General features: G+C 39.8%; 1 protein-coding gene across 10 annotated transcripts in view; it reads right to left on the bottom strand.

Annotated features, from left to right (window-relative positions):
* PDE3A (phosphodiesterase 3A) overlaps positions 1-20,697 on the bottom strand; it is a 227,101-nt gene that overhangs the window by 11,444 nt on the left and 194,960 nt on the right. For all 10 annotated transcript variants that reach the window (XM_064421427.1, XM_064421429.1, XM_064421432.1 and 7 more), the window contains 10 exons: positions 18,764-18,983; positions 16,295-16,380; positions 15,667-15,836; positions 14,608-14,745; positions 11,326-11,437; positions 9,990-10,103; positions 8,446-8,645; positions 6,041-6,244; positions 4,071-4,226; positions 715-955 (listed from right to left, as the gene is read on the bottom strand). In XM_064421427.1, coding sequence (XP_064277497.1) covers positions 715-955; positions 4,071-4,226; positions 6,041-6,244; positions 8,446-8,645; positions 9,990-10,103; positions 11,326-11,437; positions 14,608-14,745; positions 15,667-15,836; positions 16,295-16,380; positions 18,764-18,983 — 1,641 coding nt within the window. The remainder of the gene's footprint in view (positions 1-714; positions 956-4,070; positions 4,227-6,040; positions 6,245-8,445; positions 8,646-9,989; positions 10,104-11,325; positions 11,438-14,607; positions 14,746-15,666; positions 15,837-16,294; positions 16,381-18,763; positions 18,984-20,697) is intronic.

The raw sequence follows: 20,697 nt of genomic DNA, 5'->3' as shown, positions 1-20,697 counted from the left end.
GAGAGTCTAGAAAGCCCTCATGCACAGATGATCCACCACCAGAAACCCCAGCTACGGTGGAGATAAGTGGTGGATTGTCACTGTCATATCCCTTTGCCAGGAATTCTTTTCCTGGGAAGCTGAGAAGCCTCAGAGGAAAATGAAAACAATAATTATGTGATTGCTTCTCCTGTTTTTGCTGCTGTGGGATGTGGTCTGGAGATTGTTTACCAACTGGACATTGTTTGATTGGTTTCATGTGAATTGTTTTTACTCAATGACCAATCCTGTCCAGCTGTGTCAGGACTCTGGAAGAGAGTCTGAGTTTTCATTATCATTCTTTGTAGCCTTCTGTCTGTATATCCTTTCTCTATTCTTTAGTATAGTTTAGTATAGCATTCTTTAATATTATATAATATCATAATATAATAAATTAGCCTTTTAAGAACACAGAGTCAGATTCAATTATTCCTCCTTCATCCTGGGGACCCCAAAAACACCACAGTGGATATGAACCACACTGGTGCTGAAACTATGGAGCGTCTCCATTCACAATGTAAGTGGCTACAGCTCCTCCAAGGACAGCCAAGGACACCAAGTCCTTGACTCCAGAGCGACACTCTGTCACTCTTGAGGAGGCCCATGCTGAACCTGGCCAGCCCACAGCCTTTGCTTAGTGTTTTGGTCACTCCATGGAACTACTTTTGTTGGAAAAGGGAAGGGTCACCAACTTACTGGATTCGGCGTTTTCACAAGTTTCCATGTCTGCTGTTTCCTCCTCCTCCTGCTCATCAGTGTCTCCTGACTCATCACTCTCTTCTATCCATTTTCCTGGCATCAGCCCTGCCGAGTCGTAGGAGTTGCAGAGTGGTCCCACGATGTGGGTGATGAAGGACTCCTGGAGGTGTGCCAGCTGCGGAGCCGAGCGGTCCATGAACGGGCTGATGGGCAGCCCCAGGCTGGCCTCTTCATCGCCCTGCAGATGGAAACAGCCCTCATTTCTGAGCTAAACGGAACAAAACCACGCCACAACAAGGGGGAAAGCATATCCAGCCAATTAAAAATGCTGTAAGGACAGCATCTCAATGCCAGCCTGGCACTTCCACGGTGACAGTGCCATCGTGTCAAATGGGCACAGTTGCAGCTCTTTTCTTGACACCAAAGCACCACCAATAATGAGAATTCAACAAGGATGAATTTAACAATGACTCTGCAGAAGGATGCCCTAGCCCTGAACTTTACACTGTGTGAAAACTTGAAAATTGTTATTTTATTTCTGTCTTCGCATTATTTTTAAAAAAATCCATTCTGTGTGATTGTTAGTTCACAACAACCTTGTTTACAGGGAATAAGACAACTTCTACAAGACAGGGCTATCTCACCAGACTATTCTCTTTTTTTCTTATTGATTTTTAAATTTTTCTTATTTGATTTTTTAAATTTCTCGTATTAAATTTTTTTTTTTATTTTAAGTTTTCTTATTGATTTCATCCTTATTAAAACTAACCTGGATAGGTCCTTTTGGCTTTGGGTTATAAATATTTGTTTCCTGTGACTATTAGAATGATCCCAGTTAAAGCAATGTATGACATTTATTTGCTCAAAACCAGTAAATCTTTCCCACAAAGCTTTTTTGGGGGAGAGAGGGAGGCATAAGAGAAGTTTTTTTTCTCTCTCTTCTCATCTTTATGCTGTAAAATAAAGCAAAACGTCATTGCAGAGCCAAATCTGATATACTCAATTCCCTGTCACAGCAAAGCTTCTGGTGATATCAGTGAGCTTTCAGCTGAGCAGACATGACAAGACCAGATGCCATCTCCTCCCCAAAAATATCTAACCTCCCTAATCAAGCCTGATATGTAACTGATTGCTGTAACACAATACAGAGTTCTATATTATGGGATATATGTTAGAATTTGGAGATGCATTTTCAGTTTCCATTATGTTTGCTTATATTTATCTCCTTGTAATGTAAATTTTTCAAAAGTAATGGTCTTCACAGCTGACCAATGTCCTCTCTGTATCTGTATATGGTGAAGGCAAAAAAATGAGAGCTAAATTTTGGAGTATATACAGCAAATATCTCAATTCCTTGTGTTTTGTTTGCTAATTTAGTAATAACCAACCCAGAAGTGTTATTGCAATCACTAAAAACAAAATTTTTGTGTTGACAAAACACTGAAACATGCCATCCATTCTTGAAATAGCAAGAAATTAAGAAGAGGTGACAGCTTGCCCTTCTTTACAGAATCATATTCTGTAAAGAATTCCTAGTTGTGAACTGGTAGAAATGCTGTCTGTTGAAATGTTTACAAACTCTTTTTTATTGTTCTGTTAAAACATCATTTATTATGTGAAACATCTTGCAGTGTGTTTTTTTAAATTCTAATATGTCTGTCCTGTCTTCAAATATTATGCTGGACATGTAAAGAGAAGGGAACATCCTGCAACAATATGACAGAGGATTTTGAATATTTTTATACAACCCATTTTTAATAGGCAATTTTAAATTATATGGGAGTGAAATTCTTGAAAGGAATTGGTGTTTATTGTAACAAAGATATTTCATTATTTTCACAGCATAGGTTGAATTCACATATGTGTGCTTTTTGGTAATACTTTCAGGGAAATTCAAACTTCCCATAAAATTCTCCTTTTTAGAAATGAGAATGTGAAGACTTTTCCAGTCGCAGAAATAATCTAATGCTCAAAAACATGGTTAATGGTTAATGGTTTTGATACCCCTCTTATAGCCTATAACATTAAAGGAAAACAGCTTTTAATAGAGATAAAAGAAACTGAGAATCTAGCTTATCCCCCTTAATGCCAAAAACAAATCCAAGGAAGAAAATGTTCTCTGTTTTGGATCCCATTTCTGAATGATGGAAAACAACACAGGCTCAGACTGTGGAACAGGTAACACAACATCTTCCCATATCTGTATCCTTGACTGACTCTCCAAGGCCTTGCTGATGTTACTATATTGGGGCATTTCCCTCTGATATAACTGTTACTGGAAAAAAGGAAAGTCATAATCTACATCTGACTGACTGCTTCTGTCTGCATGCACTGGTCACCCACACAAGCTATGATCATCACCAGAATTGTGAAGCACAGTTTGTTGGGACAGTTGTCATGAAGAATAAAAGCATTGCCTGAAAGAAAATTTGAGGCATGAAGGTTGTTTTGGGACACAATTTCTTTGTTTAAGAAAAAAAGTGAAAACAAAACTAGAACTAGCTATACTCATACTATAGGTAAGGTTCATTGTACTTTGGTTTTATTGGGAGATTTGAAAGAAATGAAGAAGCTTCAGGTCAATGTCTGAATTATGTCCCTTTCCCTGTCTCTTTATATTCTCCAGAAGGCAGCAGCAAATCCTGGTTGAATTTATTTTTCCAAAATGTTAAGTGCAGTAAATTTAAGGGAAGTTGAAAAAGCTTTAAAAGGGCTTAGTCTGTGACTCCAAGTTTCTGCACAGCCTCCCTGAGAAGTCTGTGGGTTGTCTTGTTCAGTGATTTAGCCTGTTTGCTTCATCTGGAAAAGAGAGGATGTGGAGTTTAACCTGACCAGAACATTCAAAATGTTCCCACTCAGGAAATAGAGCAGCAGTGTGGGAACAGCCCTGACCCTTGCACTCAGCAGGGCTAAAGAGGTTAAAATGAGAAAATTCGGTTCAATGAAGGGCTCCCTTACACCTAGGAGGAGAGGAGCAGTGCCTGGCTGTATTCCCAGGGCTTTCTAAATCCATCTCTGGAAGAAAACACGGTTTGCACTAAAAAAGAGGGAAATGACAGCCATGATGACTGACAACAGGAAAACCAAAGAGGAAAGGAACACTTGTTCACCATGCCAGTGCTTGTCCACAGTGCCAGCCTTGAACAGCTCAGCCTGTAGAAACACCATCACCAGAGGTCTCAGAGGACACATCAGAAACTTCAGCCTGACAAATGGACTTTCACTAGTCCAGCAAAAAAATTGGATTAATGTGACTCTAGCCAACCTCTTCACCCCTACTCTGTGATTTTTCACTGGCCAGCAGCACTGACATGCTCCAGAACACCAGTCAGGCAGCTCTGGGATGCCTTTACCTGTTCATAAAACTCATTGACGATGCCCTCTGTCCACTGCAGGTGCAAGTCCTTGCATTTGGCAGGCCCGTTGATGTCAGCCAGCTTGATGCACATCTGACAAACCAGCAAGCGGTCGTTCTCGTTGGTCCAGTCAATGCCAACGTCGTCGTTCACCTGCAGAGGGGGAAAAGGAAACCAGGATGGCAATGCCAGGCAGCAGAGGAAGATCTGCCCTGGGCTGTTGCACAGTACATTTAGCTGTTCAACAACATCACTAGCAAAAGTAGGTGGGCTAACCCCAGGCTGGAATTAAGATGGAAAACAAGATGGAAAGGGAAAAATAAGTGAAAAGCAAGGAACATTGAGATGAATAATGAGAAGTCAATATTATTATTAGATATTGTATATATATATACAACATTATATATAACATTATATATAATATTACATATCATATAATATAATCACACTATATATTATAACAATAGTATATATCATATATAATATATAATTAGATATTCTATACTATATAGCTATTATATAATATTAATGTTATATAACACAATATTATATTATAGAACATTATATAGACGATGTAATATTGCATTATATATTATATTATTATAAGTATACTATATGATAATATAATATATAATATATAGCATATAATATATATAATATAGTATTATATATTAGAAGTGCACATTATGCATCTGTTTGAAAGCATTTACTAGGAAAACAAACAAATGCAATCTTTCCATGACATTTTTCAAGAAGTTGATAGCTACTGGTGTATAAATACACATTACTATAAAGTATCATGATGGTTTGATTGCAGCGTGAAGATGTGTGTAATGAGCTTATTTCCCTGCTTGATCTAAGCATGGCTGAAATGATTTCTTCCCTTTTTCCTTTTCTCTATTTTCCCATACCTCTCACAAGAAACAGTGATACATACTGTCAGCTGCTCTAAAATAAAAGCAGAAAGGTTAAGGTTGGAGGGGACATGACTGGCAGGGGTGCAGAAGGAGTTCAGACTTTTATGCATCTACAGATCTCTTTCTACTCTGCACCACATCTAGGACCTTTCTCCACAGCTTCTTAAAGCCTGACAAAGGGAGATGTTACAGGGGAATGGAAAAAAAACCCCAGTCATACATGTGGAGGCTTCAAAGTGTCAGCATACAGATCCATGCTAAGTAATGCCACGGGAAAGATTTTATCCATGCCACCAAAACAGCCAGGAGGTTCCAGATACAAAACACACCATTTTTGGGGGTTTCTCACTAGGAACAAGAAAGCACTACCAGCTCCAAGGGCAGGTATCTAGTTAACATGCCAACAGCTTTGATGGGTGATGGAGTTTATTGAAGTATCTTTATAGGAGATAACTTCCAATGAGTTAGGTTGAAACTGTAAACAGTTTTTAAGAATGGTTTCTCAGGGTTGTGGTTTTATGGCTCACTGAATGGAGCATGCAGGAGAGATCTTTTAGTGACCTTCCTCTGGAAAGAGAAAGGAAAGGAAGACCATGTTTTCACTGCATTTGAAATTAGAATGTCAAAACCATTCTGATTTCTGCTTTGATAATACAACAGAACGACTAAATCAGTAAAAATTCACTTAAAGTGGCCATTATGGAAACTTGCTAATAACACCTTTGATTTTTTCCCCCCTGAGCACTTTGCTAATAGGTCTGAAGTGCCAGTGAACAAGAAAGCAATGTTGAAAAGTAGAATGTAAAAATAGGTGGTGATATTTTTAGCCTTAAACCACTTTCTGAAAAAAAAAAAAAGTAAATATATATAAGAAGAGAAGCTGTGTCACTAACTTTAAATGAGTAAAACCCAACAGAAAGGCCGGATTATTATTCAACATTTTAACAGAGTCCAAAAGGACATTCAGAGGAAACCGAAACCCTTTTTGCTGGGTACTCCCAAGGCCCACAGTCTTTTCTGACTGTCCCCAGAAACCCAAACTGATCTCACCTTGGCATTGAACTTGGCAACGAAATCGAAGTGCTTCTTCAGGTCAGTAGCCAGAATGGCCTCGATGACGAGGAAGCGGAAATGCTTGAACTCCACGTGGTCCAGGTTGACCAGGAAGTTGTACTCTGGCCGGGACATGAAGAGGTTCCAGGCAGCAGCAGCGTGGTGGTTCTCCAGCACGGAGCGGTCGTTGTACAGCACCGCCTGTGGAAGCAACGCGGGCAGGGGCAGCTGAGGAACTTCTTGGCAAAATTATCATGGCAAAATCATCTTAGCAAAACCATCATCTTGGCAAAACCATCTTAGCAAAGTCATCTTAGCAAAATTGTCTCAGCAGAGCCATCTTCACAAAATCATCTATGCAAAACCATCTCAGCAGAACCATCCTAGCAAAATCATCTCAGCAAAACTATATTAGCGAAACCATCTCAGCAAAACTTTCTTAGCAAAATCATCTTGGCAAAATCATCCTAGCAAAATCATCCTAGCAAAACCATCTTAGCAAAGTCATCTTAGTAAAATCATCTTTTCAAAACCATCTCAGTAAAACCATCTTGGCCAACCATCCATTGTTAGCAGAACAATCCTAGCAAAATCATGTCAGCAAAACCTTCTTGGCAAAATCATCTTGGCAAAACCATCTCAGGAAAACCATCTTGGCCAAACCATCCTAACAAAATCATCTTGGCAAAATCACCTCGGCAAAACCCTCTCAGCAAAATTATGTTCACAGTAACATCTTAGCAAAATCATCTACACAAAACCATCTTAGCAAAACCATCTTAGTAAAATTATCTCTGCAAAACCATCTCGGCAAAACCCTCTCGGCAAAATGATGTTCACAGTAACATCTTAGCAAAACCATCTCAGCAAAATCATCTTAGCAAAATCACCCTCGCAAAACCATCTTGGTAAAACCACCTTGGCAAAATCACCTTGGCAAAAACATCTTAGTAAAATCATCTTGGCAAAAGCATCTCAGCAAAACCCTCTCAGCAAAACCATCTTGGCCAAACCATCCTAGCAAAATCATCTCAGCAAAATCATCTACACAAAACCATCTCAGCAAAATCACAGCAATGGATCATCCTTTTCAGGCCACAGGTTGCTGGCTAACATAACATGGGTGTGTGCTTCCCTGATTGTCAGAATGAGCCTCACTTAACAAATTACTGCTCTTTGGTAATTGCACCAGGCAGTTGTGTCCACGTAGGATTGATTCCAAACACAGGAACAGGTGAAATTCCAGTTTGCAACCCAAAAACGTATACTCAGCCTGACATATATCTCAGTGCTGAAATCCAAAATTCATCAAATCTTTATCAAAATAAGATGCTGAACTCTCACAGGGATGGTAATTCCATTCAGAAAATAACAAGAAAATTATTTTTTCCTATTAATTTATTTTCAAACTAGAGTAAATACAAAAAGGCTAATCATCTAACTTCCTTTTCTGATTTTTACAAGCAGAGATACAGCATTTATTTCTTACTTACAAGTACATTTAAAGATAGCACATGTCTTCTCCCACTCTATTTACCTGGCCAAAGTATCAAAGCTCTTGATCACAGAAATGCATTGTAAAGATGAGAAGCATCTCTATCAATTCATAGACACAAAGTGACACCAGAGTGAGTTCAGGTGACTTGCTCTTGGTGACAGAGGAAGTTTGGTTGCAAACTGGGGAGTAAATCCACAATTTCTGCACCTCTACCTGACCTTCCACCATTAAGATATCTTTTTTTAAATTTCCTCATCAACAGAAGCATTTTTCAGCACAGTGTGCTGAAGCCAGGCAGGTCAGCTATGTAAAGCAAAGAAAGATGATCTCATAATTAAGCCAAAATAGAGTGACTCAGAATTGTTGAATTCAACTCTCAGGACTGGCAATAACTTTTATGTAACCTTAGGCAAGCCTCAATTCTACATTTATAACACTGAGATTATTTTCCACTCCTTGCCTCCAAATATTTTAATAAAAAGACTGACACTGCTCGTATTCTGTAGAAGCAACAGAAAATGTGTTATGATAATGCACAATTAACTTGCAAAGCAGAGTCAGCTACACAACTGGCATGTTTTATTTAATCTTTCTGAGCATTACTTGGTAGCATAATTCTTCCATTCTTCCACAGTTGCAGGTTCTTTATCAGTCAGCAGAGCTTTACCTTCTTCACTGACACAGTTTATCAGTACCTTTCTCAACAGCTCTGCTACCTGAGGGTGTGTAAGAAGACTCTTATCAGCAATCCCCAAGTGAAGTGATTATTTCTGTCACTTTGACAAGCTGTTTCAAAATATTTGGCAGACTTGTGGCTAATGGAAGCCACAGGCACCACTAGCAAGGAAAAGCTGCCATCGAGACCTTCCAAAGTGTACAGCAACACTGCCTGAGGGTTATTTACCTGAGGAGCACTCGTTGCTACCAGGAAGGCATTGGTCCTTCCTGGGTGATCATAGTCATGCATGGCTGCAGCCACATAAAGAGCCATCAGCTCCAGGGCAGGGATGTTGCCAGCCAGGCATCCGTAGCTGTCATCTGTAGGTGTGTATGTCTTTGAAAACACGTATCCCATGTGGCCGTGAGTGATGCCACTGTCGGAATCTGAGCAGAAATAAAGAAATGGAAACAGTAAAAAATCCAGGGCCGCTCTTTCAGTGACCTACTGTAAGAGAAGCAAATTTCCAGTAAGGATAAATGCAGCCTGACCTCAGTGCTTTCTGTGCCCATGATCCAGTACAGTAAGGCAAACAATTGGAAAGGAACAAATTCTGATCCCACCTGGGGATCTTCCAGCCCTCCATCAAAACCTACCCTGCAACCATATAAGTTAAAAGCAGTAAGACATGGATTCACAGCCATGCTAGAGCTTTGTGAGGAAACTTAATCTTCCCACTCCTTTCTCTAATTTCTTTCATCATGTAGACAAGTCCATGAGACACTGACAGTCCTTAAAGCAATGGACTAGAATTTAATAATTAAATTACAGGGCATGTTTTCCAATACAAATGTCTAGACTTTGGATCTTTGCTGATAATCCTCTTATCACCCTCTTTTTGAAGCATCTTGAGCATACCTGTCAGAGACAGATACTGAGATGCTTTGCTAATTTAATCTGAATGACCTCAAACGGATTGTGCATGCAGCTGAAAAATGTCTTTCAAATAACAAACATCAAAAAGTCCCAGAACTCAACCCCTTTCATTCCACCTTACCTACAAAGCCACTGAAATCCCTTGCTAATAAATTTTTCTCAGGAATAAAACCATTTAACACCACACCAAGAGAAAAAAAGAGCAGAAATGGAACAAACTCCTGCTTTTCCAGCAACTCTCTGAGAACTCCCACAAAACACAGACAGGTCTTCTAGTTACCACAACTGAACATGGAGAAATTATTACAAAAATGCAAGAAGAACAGCTTCTTGTAAAGCAATTGCCAGATGGTAACAAGTATTTTTATTTGGAGATAGTGAGGAAAAGCAAAGAACACTTCAGGAGAGCCAAGCGTGGCAAGTGCACAGCACTGCCTGCATGCCCCAGAAACTGTAGATAGCAAAACAATGAAGGTTTTTAGGATTTAAGTCTATGCTGCCTCTGGTACAGCACTGAAAAGCACTAATACAGCAGTTTTACTAGGAAAAAAGCTTTTGCAAAAATAAAAACCTTTTGCAAAAATCAAATGGTAACAAAGATCTGTCATTAAAGGTGACCCCAAAGGCTTGCATTCACACATCATTAAATATGAAGTATTAAGTTTTGGAGAAACAATTCCATTCCCTTCAAAGTTACACAAACACACCTGAACTCCTTCAACACCCACTGTGCTACTGAACTTTAACACATTCTTACAGACTGCCAAAAAAATCCTGCATGCAATCCCCAGCTGTTGCCTTTCTGACAGCAAATGTCAGGAGGGAAACTGCAGGATGCTGACATCTAAACCTACCTGAATCGCTGGCTGAGCCGTGGTCATTGATGACAGTGGGCAGTCCCGGGATGGGCTGGGTTGTGAGGTACCACACGGCGTGCAGAACATCCGTGGCATGGATTCGGTTGTGATCTGTGATGGGGAGAAAACCACCCAGCTATGAAACATCAGGGCATTTCTGACACAGGGCTAGCAGCACCATCTAGTGGGTACCGTGGGGCAGGCAATCCGGCAGAGACAAAACCAACATTAGCACGAGCACCAGAGCTGCTTTTACCTTTTTCACAGAAATGAAAAAAAAAAAAGGAAGATAAATTGATTTTGGATTAGAAAGAGATTATTCTTTAGTAAAAAAAAAAAATCAGTTAAGAAAAAAATAGAGTGTTAGGTTCATAAAAATCCCAGAGACTCTATGAATAGTTAAATGTTTTAGACAGAAAGGAATGGCTTCAGCAGGACAGGCTGTGGGACTTCCATCCCTAACCTCCTCAGGCTGTGACATGCTGCTTTAGATCCCTGATCCAGCTCAAACACAAGGAAAGGATCAAAACTGGGTCTCTCGTTCCCAGAAAAGACACCAAACCACCTGGCTGAAGGCATTTTGAGGTAGCTTTCCTTAAATCTTTCCCACTGTAGCTGCTCCAATTGGTATTTAATATTCAACAGAGAGACTACATGACTTATAATGATTTTCCCCACATTTTTCTGTGAGTGTAGAGAAAACAGGGTGTTCTGTGTTCCCCAGTGCAGGGTTTATCTGCCACCTAAAGGGGGTGATCAGTCTTTCCTATTTTTTTTTTTTCAGTCTTTTGCAACTGAAGCACTTTGATAAATTTGATTGGAATTAGCAAATATTTTGGGGATGACTGAAAACAGGTTTTTCAGGGATTAAATGTTTCCCACAGAAAAACATCAGCTAAGCTGCAGTAACAGAACAGGGCTCACTCATGTTTTGGGTATATTTTTTCTGCTTATAAAGCTCATCTCCTTTGGTAGATAGCACTGCTGCTGTGTAAAAGTCCACGTTGCCTTCAGGGGGTTAAATATTTCAAGAACCTCCAACTGGAGCACTGGGGTACACTTGCATTGTCAGGAAACAGTCTTTTCTAATAACAACTTTATATGATTTCTGGCAGATTTTGCCATGAATTATGAAACAATGTAAAAGATGAAATACAAAGAGAAAAAGATGACAGGCTGTGGTTCAGCACCAGCCTCTGCCTAGCCATCCACTTGGTCATGATGTACTGGAAGAAAAAAAAAAAGTAGCTTTATAATGCAAGAAGAAAGGCTTCAATACAAAATCCCCAAAACTTGTGGCAAGCATCATTACAAGCCAGGAATTTTTACTTACAAGGTATCTCTCGGTATCCACACTCCAAGGCATGAAAGTAGTTCATAAATTCCCTCACTGGTATTTTAAAGGTTTCAAACAGCCCCATGTCATCAAAAAGCCTGTATGATACCTGAAAGATAAAAAAAAAAAAAAAAACCAGCATAAAAACCCAAGCTGCTAAGTAGATGAGAAAAACTCTACAAATTAGATATAAAACTCCTTAGGTTGAATTACCCTTTGAAAATCTGCTTTCCTGGGAGTATTTTCCCAAATCCTTGGCTCAAATCAATTCCCAGAAAAGGAAGAACAAGCAAAGGACTGACAGAAGGGGGAACCACGTGGCTCCTCTGCATTGTGTCCTTGCTTTCTCTCCAGTTTTGGTGGTGAAATGATGACAATGACTCCACCAGGATATCAGGGGCAGCAAAGAGCTCAGGAGGCAGAGCTGCTCTAAGTGCAAACATCCAGGAGAGGATGCACTGGGAAGGGGAATGCCATGAGTGGTGGGGAGATGCTCAGGAGAGATGAATGCTTGGAAATGCAGGCAGCAGCTGACACAAAATGGGCACTACTGAAGACAAGTTTGAACTTGACATACAAAATAACGGGACACAGTAAAATCACTGCCTGATCTTTTCACTTCTGTCACAAACTGGACCCTAAAGCCTTGCAGAATCTTTATTTATTTACTGCTGTCAGCTAAATTCTGTCCTTTTGGTGCCATCTCACTGGTAATGACCCACCCTAGAGCTAAGCAACTTGAAGCACATTTGGACTGATGAGTGCTCTAGGGAAAGAAATGGTCACAAATTACACTTTGTGTTGTGTTTTACATCTGAGTATAATTCAAACATCTATTCATACCTGCTTGTATCTGTATATTTTATGTATAAATGGGCACCTATGAGCTGCACCTAAAGTTGCATGAACTCCAAATGCCCTGCCACTGTGGACTTTTAGGGTAAGAATAACAAAAAAGGAAATGAATTGAAGCAACAGCTCAGTTCTCAGAGCTTGGCTCTTTGTTTCTGAAATGAGAATGAATTTATGCTCTCTCTGAACCCTTTCATGAATATTTGTCACTGCCACATTGCCTGAGCTTGCTATTCCAGTTTGCACACATGCTTTCATGGCTCCTGACTGGTTTAGGGTCTTTTCCTGTGTCTAAATCAATTTAACATTCCACAAAGAAGGAAGAGATATCTCAAGCAACTTCAAAGATGCTAAGCCAGCATTTGCTTTCTAAACTGAATGCTTCCCTGGAGGCATGTGTCAACTTTGCTTTGTTCCATCTCATAAATTTAACCTAGCATGGCAAACAGTTAATTCAGCTTTTTAATTGACTTTTTTTTTTTTGAATGGGTTAGTCCATTTGATAGCAAAATATTGAGAACAAATCATAAGAGCTTTTGTTTACCTTTGTTAATAATATCCCAGGATTTAAAAATCAAACCAGGAAAAAATAGTGCTTTTGGCTGGAGAAAAAGATTTATTTATTCTAGTTTCCTGATTTCTGAAAATAATTTCATGAGCAACATCTGAGGAGGTGGGGGTAATAAGGATCTCTATTTTGTGAACAAGGTATCATGTGCTATATTCTGCTGTTAGGGAGAAGGAGTTATTATGAACAGCTGTTACAGAAAATGTAGACTTTTCGTCACAAATATTAAAGCTTCTCTATTTCATTTCTCAAGTCTCATTTCGTGGAACTGTGAAGTGGGTAACATGTTGAGAACCTGTGCAAAAAACAGATTCTGGGAAATAGATTGAGGAGATTTAGTGCAATTTGAGGGAAGCACAGAGGACTTGTGTCCAGAGGTACAGAACCCCATGGAGCTTTGTGAAGTGCTTAAAGCCTGCAGAGGGACCCATGTAAAACCAGAACAAACTCTGGCTCATCCAAACTGTTCTTTACCGTATTAAAACAAAGTTCTGGTTTTCCTTACGTTTCATTCATCATTCTATTATCATTCCATGCTATTAGAAAAATGAGCAGTATGATCCAGAAGAGCATTTCACACGTCACACACTCACTGTCCAGTGCAAAAGTGCCTCAGTGAGCATCTCTGAGTTTATCCAATAAATATATCTAATATCCACAGTTTGCCTATTTCTCTAAAGTGAACCTAGGGACTTGGCAGGCTGGTCAAACTCAAATGTTGCTTGCCAAGCTGCCAGAACAAAAAAGGCAGGCCACAGAATAAATGTGAATTCATGCCATGGTTTTCCTTGTTGACCAGCAGATAATTGAATCTAGCTGAATAATAGGTAACCACCAAGGGACTGTGATTTGATCCAGCATTCTCTGGAGCTTGTTACACTGAAATCTGCCTGACACACTGACCTCTGTGTTTCTGGGGGGGGGGGTGATAATTGTACCACATTGTAGCAATTAACTTTATCTCTTCTTTCCAGCACTCATCACTGCATAATGCCTTGTAAAGTGATCCTGGTTCAGTCTGATTCTCTGGGGCTTTTTTTTCCCTTTCATCCCTAAATAACAATACAAATAATGACTTGCTTTTCCTGTTTAATAATCTTCAGTATTTCTATAAGAAAAAAATGACGAATTTGTCAGTGTGCCAGGAAAAGGGGCATAAGAGAGTAGAAAGTTCAGCCAAGAAAGTGATTATGGGAGGTGACACTAATCGTGCTGGCTAGACACAGGCTGTGCCAGTAACTGAATTAAACCCACAGGAAGGAATAAAAACCTGAGAGCTGAAAGAAAGACTCGAAAGCTCTCCCAACTCATAGCAAATCTTCCCTATGCGATATTACATGAATTTTCTCTCAAAGTTCTGATTCTTTAAAAATGAGAGAGTATAGCAAGAATCCTTTCTACCCCCACTTCCTCAAACCTTCTTTCTTGCCCAGCCTGAAATCTGAATCCTATTTATTTCTGGGATCTTATACTGAAATCTTCAGTATATAAGAGGACCAAAAACTGTGTGTATCTTGCATCCACTGAGTATATTTACTGTTTAGCCCTCCCATGCTAAACCCCATGAGAAATCTTTTCCCAAAGCACTCAGTAAGGGCTGGAAGCATCTCAAAAGAATATTCAGAAAAGCAGGGAGCAGAAGGCAAAATAGGTGCATGATTTTTATCTTTCACATTTTTAAATTTAAAAATAAAGACATTCAAAAGTAAAGAATATAATGAGGCAGAGTTCATATTGTCAGCTTTGAATTAGGTGTCAGGGATCACAGTTCATTGGATCATCAGCTTGTAATGCCTTTGAACATGTATGTATCTAAATCTGTCAACATTTAGACCCTGCAGACAAGGTGCACCTCTCACCTGACTCAGAATCCGACCGCATTTCTTCCCAATTTTTTCCACCAAATCAAAGATTGGGAAGTTCCAACTATTTAGCTGCTCCATCAGGGGGTCCAAGTTGTCCATAACCAGGGGCTCAGGAGCCAGTACAGGCTTGTCCTGTGCCAGAAATCAGAATAAAAAGGCTTGTTAGTTCAGTGAAGCATCTCAAGAAAAACTGGTGCTCTTAAAAGCTAAAGTCACATTAGCATCATGTGTAAGTCAGTGGTACTTCACTCAGCTCAGTGTAGATGTCCTCATTTCTTGCAGCCCTGCAGCTACTCCCTCTCCTTTGTAATGCGTTTCACTTGAATGGATATGAAATTCTGTTTATGAAACAGCAGTGTCTGCACTTAGCACTGAGACTCACTCATTCATTCACTCATGGGAATCATTCATTCATTTCCAAGGGAGGCTGCCTTCATTGTGAAATTCACTGTGGTACAGAGAGAAAAGCTCCCAGTTTCTGCTTCTGCATCAGGACCCATTCACTACTCTAACGTGGCTAACAGAGCTCAGTCCAAGTGAAGATTTGTAGTCCTTAAAATGAAACCTATCTATTTTTCATGGTCTGCAAATAAAAGTTGGGTTGTGCCCCTCCTTTCACATTTCCCCCAGTATACTCCCTGGAATTTCATTTTACTTAAGAACTGGAATGAATAAATGCCAGAACATTTCAAGAAAAATGCCTTCTCTCAGCATGTCCAACTCCAGCAGATTACAATAAATTTTTCAAGAGCTCCTGCCAACTGCAGATTATTAATTCAGTTGTACAACAGACTGTGGAAAACTGAACTAAACAGAGCTTTCCCTCTGCATCTCAACCAAGCTCACATCTGAATGCTGTGAGACAATCAACACTCATTCATCACACTGCAACATTTGCTGTTTAAGACAATAATACCTTGCAGCACCCTTAGACCACATTTTTTCTATGGGGATCTGGGTTTTTGGTTAGTTTGGTTTTCATTTTTTTTTTTTTTTTCCCTCAGTGTCAGCATACACTCATTCTGTTGTGCTGGGGGAACTCGGAGGAGCTACCTCAGGTGGTGTCAAGGGGTGCAGGATGATGGTCTCGGGCGTGTAGGACCTACAGCCAGATCCCTTCCGTGGCTGCTCCTTGGAGCAATCCGTGTCGTCGTCGTTCTGCACGATGTCACTGCTGTCGCTGTTGTTGGTCTCGTAGTCAGAAGTGGCCTGAGCAGGATCATCTGCAAACACAAATCACAAAGCTTGTGGTGTGAACAGCAAGGGTTTCATGGGAGCCAGCCTGTGACCTTCTGAGTAACAGCAACAGGAGCTCTGACTCATATTACATATGTGCTGCTTGGCTGGCTCCGAGGTCGGACAATCTGTCCGAGGGCATTAAAGATACACCCTGCAGAGTGTAAAAAATGGCAGCAGGGAATGAAGAGAGAAAAAAAAAATTGAGGACCATTATTTAAGTAAATTGAGGGGAACAGTGTAACCTTTATATTTTAACTTCATAAGCATTTTGTACATGCTGTACATACGAGAAGGGAAGGAGCATTTGGACATGAAATTGTCAAATACAATTTGTATGGACTCACCTGTGTGTGTGCTCCTTTTATGACAGACAAGCTCATCTGCCCTTTTAGCAGATAATTACTTAATTTGAGGGAACAAGGTGTTTTTGACAAAGAATTACCTGTTCTGTTCAGGGTATGTGTAGTAGCATCATTTCTATTTAGTGTCCCATCACCAGCTTCTATTTGGTTGTAGGGTCTGCCACAGCTGAAATACATCAAGAAACACACACAATATGAAGAACCACATGCCTTACAGTCTTGTGTAAAAGGATTTCCCACTGGCAGTGTGAGATTATGTCATACAGTATAATTCATGGTCCAGGGTATGTTCTCCAGACAAAATCACAAGAGAATGCTGAAGTTTTATTGGATCTCAGGACAAAAATACAGAAAGACCTTGGATTAACTGCCCACCACCATTATATTTTTGAATTTGTGTTTTCAGAAGTAAATCTCAACCATATGATTTCTTTAAATATTTTTTTATTATTCTGTAAGTACACCAGCACAAAATAAACCTCCTAATTCTATACTACAGCTGCACTATAAAGACAAATTAAAATTATGAAACTGTGCCAGAGTCTCATACAATCTTGTAGAATTCAGTTTGACCACAGTCATTATTTGGCGTCACTCTTCTTGCCTCAAATCTGAGTATGCTCCTCTTAAGGAGGAAAAATTATATTTCATTATTACTTCAGTGACAGCATACCAATTACATAAGAACCAAGAGGGCAGAGCTTGCTTCATCATTTCCAGAACAGAAACACATTTTGGGAGGGATCACAATATGATGACCTTTTCAAATGACTGGCTCTTCCCTTCCATTAAAAAGTTTTATTCCTTTTCTATAGTTCCCTTTAAACCCTAATTACAACCTGACATTTTAACATTTTCTCTGGTTTGAGTCAGCATTTTGTGGCCTATCTTATATATAACAGTCTTCACAAAGCAGCTATTACAGAATAACTTGGATGGGTAAAATTTTGTACTAGAACCTTTGCACCATTTGAAGTTCAACATGTAAAAATGGCTTAATTCCGGTGCCAGGTAGCTTTTGGCTGGGTCATCCAAACATATCCTGGAGCTTGGTACACCCTGCAAACATTATGAGTTCCTGAAAGACTTCCAGATTAAAATGCTAATGTGTATTCAATGATACCTGTAGTGCACAGTCAAGCAAATAAATCTTGTATCAGTCAGGTTGATAAACAACATTAAAAAGGTTGATAAACAAGATTAAAAAGGTATTAATTTCATTACTACCTACAACAACCTTACATTGACTATTTTTTGACATTTTTAATGCAATTCTTAGCTGTTCTTTTTAATACAAGGCTTCCAGAAATGAATGCCATTTGTGAAATAACAGTATTTTATTGAAGTGATAATAAAGGCACAGCTTAATAAGACTGCAGCACCTTTATGCTATATTTCTGTTGTGTAATATAATGTTAATTTCAAATTAATCTCTCCAAATCCCAATTCTGGTATTCCTTTGGAAAACTCATAAAAGCACTTAAGTTTCTGTTTAGTCATCTAAATCCATCTCAAAAGCCTGTTTGGATCCTACTCCAAACTCCAGTGAGGATGACTCCCTAGAGCAAAGGCAGTCTCAATTTTGACTTTCTCACAGCCACTTCTGAGCCTTGCACACAGCACACTGAGACACATCCAAAGTCATGTGCCTGAAGGCAGAAACTAGAAACTACTTCCAAAGATAGTCAAACTTGATAAGAGCTGTGCTCTCTGCTGGCTGGCCACTCGTGCTACGGCCAAAAGTAACATCTGGAGAGTAAAACAACCTTGAAACTGCACTGAGACAGGCTTGGGAGCACCAGTGTTTTCCAGTGTTCTGAACTGGACACATACTGCAAACTCCAGTAATTTGATTTAGCAACTGAATCCTTTCTGAGAAGATAAGCAGAACAACTTGCTTTGCAAAGCAGGTCTGGTCTGTGTTACCTAGTAGAGGTATACTTTAAAGCAAGAAATTAAACTGTGTTACTGGAGCTCTTAGCAGTAGAAAGAACTCATCTGCAGTTAACTTCTGGAAAAAAAGAAGTCCCCACAGTACTTAATCTGACTCTGACTAGGGAAGACAGGACCCACTCCTCCTGAGAGAGTGGCTCCTGAGTGATTTGAGAAGGCTCAAAATCACAGAGTCTTCAGGCACTGCTGGCCCTAGCAGTCAGATTTTTCTATGCTACATCAGGTGCCTGCTGTGCAAGCCTTGGCCTGTGACCTAAAGGTGACTGCTCATGCCAAGGGCATGGCTCCAGAAACACAAGCTGTAAACATGAAATCCAACTTTGGGATCTGCAGGTCATTGACAGAGAATTTGTTTAGGAATCAGGCTGTCCACTGGACAGGAGTAAAAGCAATAAACATAGCAATAAATATACCCAGCAGTCTCCCACTTTAAAAGTATTTTGTAGCATTGATCTACACATTTACTGAAGTACTATAAACCTGAAATATCAATATAAACACTGTAGTAAATCACAAAAACTTGTATGTGGGGCAACAGAACATGTTCATGAGAACAGTGTGAAATGATTGCAAGGCATGTCAAATTATCATCTTACCTGCTGCAGATGATGGAGGGGCTGATAACAGGGTCTGACAGGCTAGGTGCACTCTGAGTAGAAGTTAAGACTTTGTGTGGCTTTAGGCCCTGCTTGGTGTCAGTGTCTGTAGGCTCTGGAAATGACACAGAAGATGTTTTCCCAGTAGGACTCGTGGCAGGCGTCCCCTGAATCGGCGAATGGCACGGGGAGGTGAGAGGTGAAATATTTGGTGGGATACCTGGCCAAGGACAAGAGCAGTCTTGTCAATTAACAGAAGTGGCAGATGCTTTATTAGTTCACTGAGCAGAAATACTCTTCTTGAGATGCACCAGCATAGTCTCCAAAACCAAAACAGATAACAGAATACCCTTCTCCACTCTGAGCCAAGCCCAGGGCTGTCACAGAGTGATCAACTTCCACTGCTAACAGGCACTTCTACCTGCTGAAGATCTGGCTCAAACACAAAGCATATTTTCCCTGGTGAGCAGGATGCACTGAGTGGACAGGCATGAAATGAAAGAGGAGTTTGTGGCACGACTGCTGGTATCAGCATGTGCCCAAACAGGCAGGTCCCACAGCCATCTGCAGCTTCTCTCTCACCATCTCTAAAGCAGGATCAAGGAAGGCTCACACACATTCCCAGAAAATTTGGGTTTCTACATGTTTGAAGACTAGCAATAAAGTTAAAAGAGCAATTTTTAGTAGTCATGCATTATACAAAGTACTGTGCTTCTGGGGCCATTTCTCAAAGACTTTGGCCTTGATCTTCAGTTTGAGTTTATTTTTCTGTATCTGCTGCTCACTAAGGGAGACTTGCAACCATTTCTGCAGCACATGCTAGTGTACACCTGAGCTGGAGCACAGAAACTGCCAACATCCACATGTGCAACACCAGCAAGGTGCACTCTCTGCCCCTTATTCCACCCGAGCACCACTGCCAAGGTGAAATGCATCCAGTGTTTAATCAAAGTGCTGCCTTCTTTTGGAATCCACTTTACAATTCCTACTCTCAGACAAAATGAGACTCAAAGTGCAGAGGAGCAAACTTCATCTATCTGGAAAGGAAATGCATGGAAATTGAGTTACCTCCTGTGCTGAGGTTTGTAGGAACTCACCCCCAGTTAAACTACCACATTCATCTTCAAAGCCAAAGCACAGCAAGGCCTTAGGAACTTGAAGGGGTTTTATGTTTGAATTTTGCCCTCTCTCTAAATGCATTCCAGACACAAAAATTATCTTAAGGCAATATGTTGATCTAAGTTTATGAAATATTAACCTTGCAGGATATACGTGTACAGTTCCAGTGTTTTTTTCCCTGATAGAAACTTACTGTGATAGGAGGCTAAAATACGATTTACTGTTGACAATCCAAGAGTTTAAAAAAAGAAAACAAAATCTGATAGTTACTGTGCTGTAATTTGGAGATATCCAGCATCTCTGCTTTGATTAAGGGTATTTCTGCAGCAAATGTGGTATGCATTTAGTGTGTTAATTCAATGATTGCAAGTAGGATATAATGCCAGTCTTGAGATCAGAACACTACAGCCTTCAGAGCAATTAAAATGTTATCAGATGGCCAGGACACAAGGAAATGGCTTTAAAATACAGGAAACCTCTGTTTCACATTTATCAATTCATTGAGATATCAGCTTTCCATCCAACAAAAATGTGTCTTAAAAAACATTTCACAGCCTGTTAGTTGCACAGGGGATTGAGTTGGATTATTGTCTATCTTTGAGATATATGTTACAAATAATATTCATAACTCTTAGAGGATGCAATACATATGGTCTTCTTTCAACAATTTGAAACATGTCCTGAGAATTTCAACAGCACTTTTCACAGTAATTTCTCTAATCACAGCAAGCTTTCTACTGCTAGTAGAGATCCAGTCTTTTGAAATACTTTTTGTTGTGTGTACTTATGTTTTTTTTTTTTTTAAGAAAATAATT

The sequence above is a fragment of the Passer domesticus genome, chromosome 5 (genome assembly GCF_036417665.1).
Source record: "Passer domesticus isolate bPasDom1 chromosome 5, bPasDom1.hap1, whole genome shotgun sequence".
In the NCBI taxonomy this organism is placed as follows: Eukaryota; Metazoa; Chordata; class Aves; order Passeriformes; family Passeridae; genus Passer; species Passer domesticus.
The sequence above is the reverse complement of the archived record's forward strand: the minus strand, read 5'-3'. Positions and strand labels throughout refer to the sequence as shown.